This window comes from Arachis hypogaea, chromosome 13 (genome assembly GCF_003086295.3).
Source record: "Arachis hypogaea cultivar Tifrunner chromosome 13, arahy.Tifrunner.gnm2.J5K5, whole genome shotgun sequence".
Taxonomy (NCBI): Eukaryota; Viridiplantae; Streptophyta; class Magnoliopsida; order Fabales; family Fabaceae; genus Arachis; species Arachis hypogaea.
Window position 1 is genome coordinate 36,833,711 of NC_092048.1, and position 10,846 is coordinate 36,844,556.

General features: G+C 36.7%; 1 protein-coding gene across 1 annotated transcript; it reads left to right on the plus strand.

Annotated features, from left to right (window-relative positions):
• Positions 1-3,846: 3,846 nt before the first annotated feature.
• LOC112738097 (protein NRT1/ PTR FAMILY 1.2-like) lies at positions 3,847-6,010 on the plus strand. The gene is made up of 4 exons (XM_025788390.3): positions 3,847-4,139; positions 4,228-4,445; positions 4,529-5,073; positions 5,146-6,010. Exons 1-4 carry the CDS (start codon positions 4,055-4,057, stop codon positions 6,008-6,010), a joined length of 1,713 nt encoding a protein of 570 aa, XP_025644175.1. The 5' UTR covers positions 3,847-4,054.
• Positions 6,011-10,846: the final 4,836 nt, after the last annotated feature.

Here is a 10,846-nt window from a genome sequence, read left to right on the forward strand (position 1 = left end):
GGTTTTGGGGACGCGAAAGGGGTAGGGTTTCGCGTGGGTTGGGGTTAGGGTATTTAAATCCACGCGAACGCGTGGGGCGCGCGATCGCGTGTTTAGGGCGAAAAGGGAATGACGCGAATGCGTCAATGACGCGATCGCATGATTGGTGGATAATGAAGGTGACGCGTACGCATGGGGCACGCGTACGCGTTGCTCAGAATTGTGCTAAACGCACAATTCCAGCGTCGTTTTGGCGCAACTCTCTGTTTCCAATCAGGGGGCAATGATTTCCATACGACGCGTACGCGTCGCCTACGTTTTCGTGTGGTGTGTGTGAAGTGAAAGTGACGCATTCGTGTCACTGACATGATCGCGTGGCCCAAATTGTGCTTAATGCACCACAGCCGCACGATTCTAGCCCAACTTTCTGGGCATTGGATTTGTGACGCCGATTTTGACTCGACGCCCACGCGTGGCCCATCGCACGCGTGGGGTGCTTTTTTTTATGCAGGATGCAAAATGTACTGATAGTGTGGATGCTATGAATAATTCCAGGTTCGATGTAAATAGAATAAAATAAAACTAAAAAACAAACAAAACGAAATAAAATCAAAATTGAAGAAAAAGAATGATCATACCATGGTGGGTTGTCTCCCACCTAGCACTTTTAGTTAAAGTCCTTAAGTTGGACATTTGTTGAGCTTCCTGCTATGGTAGTTTGTGCTTGAATTCATCCAAAAATCTCCACCAGTGTTTGGAATTCCAATAGCCTATGGGGTCCCAAACTAGGCATATTAAATCCTTTGAGTAAATTCAAACAGGTGTTCAGGTTCCTTGGGTGTTGAATGTCAGAATAGATTCCAGGATCCCAAACCTTGCTTTTATATCCGCCTTTGTCTCGATCTATATTTTTCTAGCCGGGCGGTTTGGAAGTTGTATTCTCACCAAGATGACCAAACATCTTCCGAGTCCCATTCAATCGAACTCGAAACCAATCCCTACACTTCAAAGTGAAGCGTGGAACCTTATTGAATTTTGCATACCAGCTCTGAGCACGAACCATTTCCCTTTTACTCTTAAAGCCACAAAGAGCTCTAAGCTGGCCATCTGTTTCAAGCAAACCATATTCAAGTGGAAAAGTAAAGATAAAGGTTAAAGATTTTACCCACTTGAAATTTGTATTGAGTGGTAGTGGCCTTGGGATAGGTACTTCCAGTGGTCTTGCAAGCTCTGCTCCCTTGTATTCTTCCGTGAATTCTTCCACTTCTTTGCAAACTTTTTCAACTGCAACCACGTCTTGATCAAAGTCTTCGATATCTTCCTCATCACTCAAGTCATAATTTGGAGGTTGAGAGAAGTCTACCTCCGTATCATCTTCGTATTTACTTGGGGAAGATTCTTCAGTCTCAAAGAATTCACTTGCGGATGCAAGTTCATTACTAGGAGAACTTGACTTGTGATTATCATTATCAAGGAAACTCGCTTCTTGAGTTGTTCCGTCCAGTTCTTCATAAGATATCTGCTTTGGGGGCTGTGCACTATCCTCTTTAGCATCAATTGCAAATTCTTCGATGGAATTCTCCACAATTCTGGATTCCCATGGAGGTTCAGCATCTCCTAAGTCTTCAACCAATTCTTCTTCTTCGATAATTTCAGCTTCTTCCACTTGTTCCAGTACAAAGTCATGCTCCTTACTGTCCATTGGAGTTTCTAGTATCTCCTTCATGCTACGTTCTTCATTAGATTGTCCACATGAAGCCATGGGGGTTCCTTGAGTGTCCGAACGTCGGGAAGGTAATCGATTGATTGCTTGCTCCAGTTGTTGAAGGGTTGCATGGAATTTTTTCACTGTTTTTTTTTAGTTGCTCTCTTGATTCTTGGGTCGATGGATATGGACATGGTGCATAGGGAAGTGGTGGTTCTTGGGAGTAATTGGATTGAAATTGGGGTGGATATGGGTTAAGGTCATATGGAGGTGAATGGTAGTAGGGGACTTGTGAGTATGGTGGTTCAAAGCTATGTTGAAAAGCTGGGTTATAGGCGTATGATGGGCTTGTTGGTAACTACAAGGGAGTCCACCATATCTATCATCTTGGTATGCACCTTGGAATGGCTCTTGACTGTAGTAATTTGGTGGGTGTTGGTTGTCACGAAAGGGTCCACCATAACTGTTGTCTCGACATGCATTGTTGAATGGTCGTCGTCCACGGTAGTTTGGAAGGTGTTGTTGCCTAAAGGGTTGATCATATCCTCATGGCTCTGTCCATCTCTGATTGTTTTGACCTTGATGCATGTTCCTGTTATAATTTCCATTCCTTGCGACAACATTGGAACCAAACTCAAAGCGAAGGGGGTGAGAACTCATAGTAACTAATAAAAATTAAAAACAAAAAAAAATAAAAACAAATAAATAAGCAAAATAAAATATTTACAATAACCAATAATAAGGTACACATTTGCAATTCCCCGGCAACGGTACCATTTTTTGTACGAAAGGATTCTCTGTTAGTTTAGAAACTATACTTGGAACGCGATTATATTTTTATAAAAATTTCTTTACCGACATTAAATCCAAATTGTCAGAGGCATTAGGCGCAGCTAACCCGGTGCTAAACACCGGTGATGTGGCGTTTAGCGCCCAACTTGCTTTGTTGTATTACTGGCACTAAACGCCAGTGGTCCGGCGCTAAACGCCAACTCCCTTTTTTTGTTTAGAATATCCCGACACTAAACGCCAGAGTGACAACGATGAATTCTTTTTACATTGTGCACCTGACGCTAAACGCCCAGAAATGGTACTAAACGCCAAAGTGCCAGTAGCCAACTCTTCTTGTGTCACACTCCTGGCGCTAAACGCCGAATAGCAGCGTTAAACGTCAAGAATCTAGTAAAATCCATTTTGTTGTACCAACACCTTTTATTTAATTAGTTATCTAATTTAATTTGTAACCTTTGTAACATTCTTAATCAAGTAAAATAAAAATTTCAATTTGTATAGAAATATTCCAATACTCTTAATAACAACTCTCTTCCGTTTGCCAACAAAAATCATTGGCTTCATAATACCCTGTAATTCATCACCAAATAGAATGGCAAAAGTAAGTAAATGGCACGAGTATCTCGATCCTTGGACAAAAAACGAGAAAAGCACATCTAAACCCTTAGGATGTTTTACGTGAGAGAAATATGTGCTTCTTTCCTGGTGGTGTTTGATTTTATTTAGTAGATGTAATTGGAGGGAGATTAGAAGATGATTAAAATTTATTATTTTTTATTATTAATTAATTATTAATATTTAAAAAATATAGACTAAAAGTATGCTATTAAATAATAATGTTAAAAAATAAAAAAAATATTTAAAATTTATTTTATTTAACATATATTAATTATGTAAATAATTAATAAATATTAAATAAGATAAATTCTAACTTATTTTTGGTTAATTTGTTTTTGTTATTAGATATTTTCGATTGTTAAATTATTAAATCAAAGAAATTGAATTGATAATTAAAAGTGATGGCAAAAACAAAAAATTCTAATAATACTCAAGCAATTTTCATGTAACTATTACGCGTTAACACATTAGTGTCTTCTTTTAGCTAACTAAATTATAGGTACAAAAAGTCTAGGAGGCTAATATTTTTATTAAAATTTGGCCAACATTTAACCAGAAAAAAAAAGTGAGTAATTTTACACTATTAGATATAATCTCACATCATTAAAAATATTAATGATAACTAATTTATAGTTACAAATCACAAAATCTAGTCACCTCCTAGCCCTCGTCTTATACAGGTATTCATTCATTTATTCCAGCCAATATATATTGCCTCTCATCTATGAGCCTTCCCAAGGCGGCAAAAAAAATTCAGGAAAAATGCTACATAGTTAACAATATTGTTGTCCAATATTCTTTCATCAAGAATTAAGATTATAACTAAGGCCAACATAGATTCTAGCGTGCCACACAAGAGCTACTTCTTGTCCATATGTAAAGCTATTGTACTGCAGCAATTAAACATCAGTAACGTTGTGTGTATAACTTTTGAGGGTGTCTAGCACAAGTAGCTTTAGCATGGAGATTTCAATTGATGAAGAGAAATCCACCCAACAACTTACAAGCAAAAAGGGTGGCGTTCGAACCATGCCTTTTATCATAGGTGATATCATACACCTGTTTCTACTTATGCACACACACATCAGTAGTAAATATGCGATTTCCAACTTTTTCTCTTCTTTTTCTTTCAGCAAATGAGACCTTCGAAAATGTTGCAAGTGTAGGTCTGCATATAAATATGATATTGTACTTACTGTATGAGTATCATTTTGATCCTGCAACCGGAGCTATCATTATATTCCTGTGGAATGCCATGTCCAATTTCATGCCTATCTTTGGCGCTTTTCTTTCTGATTCTCTCCTTGGAAGATTTCGTGTTATTGCAGGAGGAACTGTCATGGAGCTTCTTGTAAGATAACTAACGCCATCATTCATTAGTTTCTAATTTCTATACTTCAAAACTGACTAATTATTAATTGTGATCAATTTTAGGGCCTAGTTGTGTTGTGGCTTACTGCAATCATACGGAGTGCAAGGCCTCCGGAGTGTCACGCGCAGCCATGTCCAACTCCGACGCCACCTCAACTGCTGCTTCTTATCTCTTCCCTTGCTTTAACAGCTATAGGAGCTGGTGGCATTAGGCCATGCTCCATAGCCTTTGGTGCTGATCAAATCAACCACCCTGAGAACCCTCAAAATGAGAGGAATATGAAGAGCTTCTTCAATTGGTACTATGTTTCGGTTGGAATATCAGTGATGGTGGCAGTGATATTCATTGTGTACATTCAAGCCAAATATGGATGGATTGTAGGTTTTGGGATTCCTGTAGGGCTAATGATAGTTTCAGCAACAGTGTTCTTCTTGGGTTCTCTCTTGTATGTCAAAGTGAAACCAAATAAGAGTTTATTCACAGGATTTGCACAAGTGATTGCCGCAGCTTGGAAAAACAGACACTTGGCCTTGCCTCCTAACAATTCTGAAACCAGTTGGTATTTCAAAAATGGATCAAATCTCGTTGAACCAACAAATAAAGCAAGGTAACTGATTTCTAGTTCCATAGATGTATGTTATCACCCTTTACATTAATACAATAGAACCTATGAATGTAGGTACCTGAACAAGGCTTGCATGATCAAGAACAGAGAGAGAGAGTTGGACTCTGATGGAATTCCGGTTGATCCATGGAATCTATGCACAGTGAGACAAGTGGAAGAGTTGAAAGCAATTATCAAAGTGCTTCCCATGTGGTCCACCGGAATCATCCTTGCCACCATCATCTCCCAGCACAGTTTCTCTGTGGTCCAAGCAGGCAGCATGGACCGCCACCTCTTTGGATTAGAGCTTCCACCAACTAGCTTCAGTGTCTTCTTGATCCTCTCTTTAACCATATGGGTTGCCATCTACGACCGCCTCCTAATTCCCTTGCTGAAATCAAGAGGACTGACATTGAAGCATAGAATGGGAGCAGGGTTAGTACTCTCATGTTTGGCCATGGTAGTTGCAGCATTGGTAGAGAGGAAGAGAAGGAACGAAGCCATAAAAGAAGGGTTCATAGACAACCCAAAAGGTGTGGTTCACATGTCTGCAATGTGGCTTGTTCCGCAGTATTGCTTAACTGGTTTAGCTGAGGCTCTTAATGCGATTGGACAGATAGAATTCTATTACTCTCAGTTCCCTAAAACAATGTCAAGCATTGCTGTTGCACTCTTCTACCTTGGATTAGGGATGGGGAACCTTGTAGCCAGCATCATTGTTAAGGTTGTGAATGTTGGAACAAGGAGATCAAATGGAGTGAGTTGGTTATCGACCAATCTTAACAGAGGATACTATGATTATTACTATGCGCTGCTCTCTATTCTAAGTTTTATTAATGTCTTGTACTTTCTTTTATGTAGTTGGATTTATGGGAATACTCAAGATATTAATAATTGGGATGATGAACAAGAGGCTGATCATGGCATACACAAAATTTGAGGATTCAAATTGAACTACTTAAACTCGTACTACTTTTTTAACTAGGGGTGTGCATGGCCCGGCCCGACCCGAACATTCGGCTCGGATCCGAACACTTTAGGGGTTAATTTGGTGTGATTTCACCGGGTTTAGAGCCGGGTAAGGGTCTCAAAAATAGACCCAGTCATTATTTCGGGTCGGGTTCGGGGTCATGGCTCGAGTCACCCGAACTCGGCCCGGTGGCCCGGTCATCATTTACAATTAATATTTTGTGTTATTAGTGATAGATGATGGCTCTTCTTATGTGGAATTTAAGTATTGTAAACCTTAATATTTTGTGTTATTAGTTATTATAAGACTATAAATTAATGTTTTATATTTAAAATGCATAAGATTTTAGACTAATGCATAATATTGTGTTATTTGTATTGATTTAAATATTTGGTGTTATTAGACAATATTAGTATTGATTATGGTTATACTTTAATTTTAGAGAAGAGTTAGTTCTTGTTATAATTATCTAAGTGAATTTTACCATGTCAAATAATGGTTGGAGTCTTTGAAATTTGGATATTTTCATATGCTAACTTATAAGAAGGTATCAAGGTAATGTAATGTTAACGGCACGGTTTTCATCCGATATTTACTCGGTATATTCGTGGCCCGAAAGTGTATAAGTTTCATCGGGTTTAGGGCTGGGTTCGAGTCTAATAAATAGGCCCGTTATATATTTCGGATCGGGTCTAAGTCACATCAAACCCAATTTCATCCGACCCATGCACACCCCTATTTTTAACAATCATTGTAATGTTGCTGAAATTTTTCTACCCCCTCTAAAGCCCTGGCAGGGTAGAATGCTGAGTCTGTTATAACAATTTTTCAAAGAAAAGATATTAGTCGTTTTTTGTTTTTTTTTTTATTTTTTTTTTGGAGTAAATAGTTAAAAGAAAATGTTTGATAACAAAAAAATTTCAGCCATAAATAATCAAAATTTTCTATAATTTACTTCATTTATATAACTTCATAACATTTTAATTTTTTATCTCACTCTCCTATCAATCTACTTATCATATTTTTATCAATTTCACTTATTAATAATATTAATTATAATATTATTTTCTTAACTATTAAGCATTTTTGTAATCACTACGTAATATTCTCTTTTATAATTTTAATGTTATATTTAAGAATACAATAAAGACTAATAACAATAAAAAATGGTAATAATAATACATATTAAATAATTTTAATTATAATTGATTTTTATTTCCTTTGATTCATTATTATCATTGCAGGAGTTGCAAACATGGAAGTTTTGTTTATTAGGTTTTTTATTGTTAGAAGGATCATGCAGGTCATTTATTCCTCAGGCTAAAAATTACAACTTTAGTTCAATTACAAGCACAATTGAGATAGGCCAAGGAAATTTATAAAAAGTCGCTGTGATCATTGCAAATAGTATGGCATTTGAATTAGACTTTAATACGGTACCTATGTCGGAAGGAGTTTAAGAATAATTTGAATAACAAACGGACTCACCTGACGAGTTTGTTGCCAGTCAACCAGTTTTCGAAAATATGAAAAATCATACTAGCTTTGATGAGGTATGGTAATAAACTGATTTTTTTTTGTGTAATTTTTATGTGCAGTCATACTTATAATGTACTAACTAAATTCATACATATAACATTTATAAGTTCATATATATACAACGAATATCTAAAAATTAAATTCATGTTTATTAGATATTACATCCATACACGTATCATTTTTTAGTTATTGCATAAGTCTAACAAGTTAACACAAATATTTTTAAATTTTATCCTAATTGCATTTGAAAAAATGTCAAAATATTAAATTAATTTATTTAATTGATAAATTTACTCATAACATCTATAAATTCATACACATAACATCCACAATTTTATATTAATAACATCCATAATTTTGTACTCATAGTATTCATAATTTTTTTTTGGCAAACAAAGAGCTCAACACATTAAAGTGGAGCAACCAGAACCAGACAACAAACCATACAGACAACTAAAGGAATTAGCACAAACACAAATGAAAAAAATTCTCATGTCATCTTCGGTATGGCCATCAACAACACAAGGAATTCACACATCTCCACTCATTGCAGCTAAGTCAGGTCATGTTGATAATTTCTTCTACCCCTTTGCTCTTATTCTGAAATATCCTCCTATTCCTTTCTAACCAAATATTCCAAATGATCGCACAAAAGCACATCAATCACTGCTTTCGATCCTCTTTTCTACGCAGCTCTTTTGTCCAGCTAAGAAAATGTTCCTTCATCGAATTCGAAATAGACCACTGGCGGCCAAACCCAGCTATCCACGCACTCCACACCTGCCAAGAAAAATCACAGCCAAGAAACAAGTGATGGACCTATTCACCTTCTTTGTTACATAAGACACAACCAATATTCATAATTTCATACATATTATGTCTATAATTAATAAATTTTATAATTAATATTACCAAATTTTAAACTATGCGTCTTATTGTATTCTTTAAATTATCTCATATGTGCACTAATGGGTCATGATTTTAATTATTTTAATATTTTTTATTTAATATTCATATGTATGCTTATTTATTGATTTTAATATGACAAGTTAATAATTATTTTTAAAAATTTATTTTTTAATTTTTGTTTGTATTTTATTTTTTATTTTCTAATAGTTTATATGTAAAATATGAGTTGTATAGTAGAAATTGTTAAAATTTTTTAATTTAACCTCCATAATTTCTGCAGAGAAATTGCATTTTAATGGGTAATAATGTGATTGAGAAATATTAGCGGGAGAAATTGAAATTGATTCGAAAAGAATATTAATGACTTCAAACACCAAAAAGAGTTGGTGGTGCGAAATTTATAACCCACAAACTAACCGAAAAGTGCACTGGGTCGTTGGTGCACGAATTATGAATCATATTTTTCACAACTCGTACCACTAACCAGCAAGTGCACTGGGTCGTCCAAGTAATACCTTACGTGAGTAAAGGTCGAATCCCACGGAGATTGTTGGTTTGAAGTAATCTATGGTTATCTTGCAATTCTTAGTCAGGAAGTCAATTGTATTTATCAGCTGAATTGCGAATAAATAAGAGAGCATGGGTTAAAGGTTACTTGTTATGCAGTAATGGAGAATATATTGGAGTTTTGGAGATGCTTTGTCTTCTGAATCCCTGCTTTCCTCTGTCCTCTGATTCACGCACACACGTCCTTCTATGGCAAGCTGTGTGTTGGGGCATCACCGTTGTCAATGGTTACATCCCCTCCTCTTGTGAAAATGGTCCAGATGCTCTGTCACAGCACGGCTAATCATCTGAGGTTCCCGATCGTGCTGGAATAGGAGTCACCCTCCTTTTGCGTCTGTTACTACGCCCAGCATTCGCGAGTTTGAAGCTCGTCACAGTCATTCAATCCCTGAATCCTACTCAGAATACCACAGACAAGGTTTAGACTTTCCGGATTCTCATGAATGCAGCCATCAATCTAGCTTATACCACGGAGATTCTGATTAAGGAATCTAAGAGATATTCATTCAATCTGATGTAGAACGGAGGTGATTGTCAGACACACGTTCATGGATTGAGGAAGGTGATGCGTGTCACTGATCATCACCTTCTCCATAGTTAGGCGCGAATGGATATCTTAGATAGGAACACGCATGTTTGAATAGAAAACAGAAATACTTGCATTAATTCATCGAGACACAGCAGAGCTCCTCACCCCCAACAATGGAGTTTAGAGACTCATGCCGTCAAAGAGTACAAAGTTTTGATCTAAAATATCATGAGATACAAAATAAGTCTCTAAAAGTTGTTTAAATACTAAACTAGTAGCCTAGGTTTACAGAAAATGAGTAAACTATAGCAGATGGTATAGAGATCCACTTCTGGGGCCCACTTGGTGTGTGCTGGGGCTGAGATTTGAGCAATTCACGTGCATAAGGCCATTTTGGGCGTTCAACGCTAGGTTTGGATCCATTTCTGGCGTTGAACTCCAACTTTTGATCCTTTTCTGGCGCTGGACGCCAGAATTGGGCAGAGAACTGGCGTTGAACGCCAGTTTACGTCGTCTATCCTTGAGCAAAGTATGAACTATTATATATTGCTGGAAAGCCCTGGATGTCTACTTTCCAACGCAATTGGAAGCACGCCATTTCAAGTTCTGTAGCTCCAGAAAATTCACTTTGAGTGCAGGGAGGTCAGAATCCAACAACATCAGCAGTCCTTTTTCAGCCTGAATCAGATTTTTGCTCAGCTCCCTCAATTTCAGCCAGAAAAATACCTGAAATTACAGAAAAATACACAACTCATAGTAAAATCCAGAAATATGAATTTTTCCTAAAAACTAATGAAAATAAACTAAAAACTAACTAAAACATACTAAAAACTATATGAAATTTACCCCAAAAAGCGTATAAAATATCCGCTCATCACAACACCAAACTTAAACTGTTGCTTGTCCTCAAGCAACTAGACAAATAAAATAGAAGACTAATAGGTTGAGAAGCAATAATATCTTAGAGTTTTTGAGTGAAGCTCCGATTCTAATTAGATGAGCGGGACTAGTAGCTTTTTGCTTCCGAACAGTTTTGGCATCTCACTTTATCCATTGAAGCTCAGAGTGATTGGCATCTATAAGAACTTAGAATTCAGATAGTGTTATTGATTCTCCTATTTTAGTATGATGATTCTTGAATACAGCTATTTCATGAGTTTTGGCCGTGGCCCTAAGCACTTTGTTTTCCAGTATTACCACCGGATACATAAATGCCACAGACACATAATTGGGTGAACCCTTTGGATTGTGACTCAGCTTTG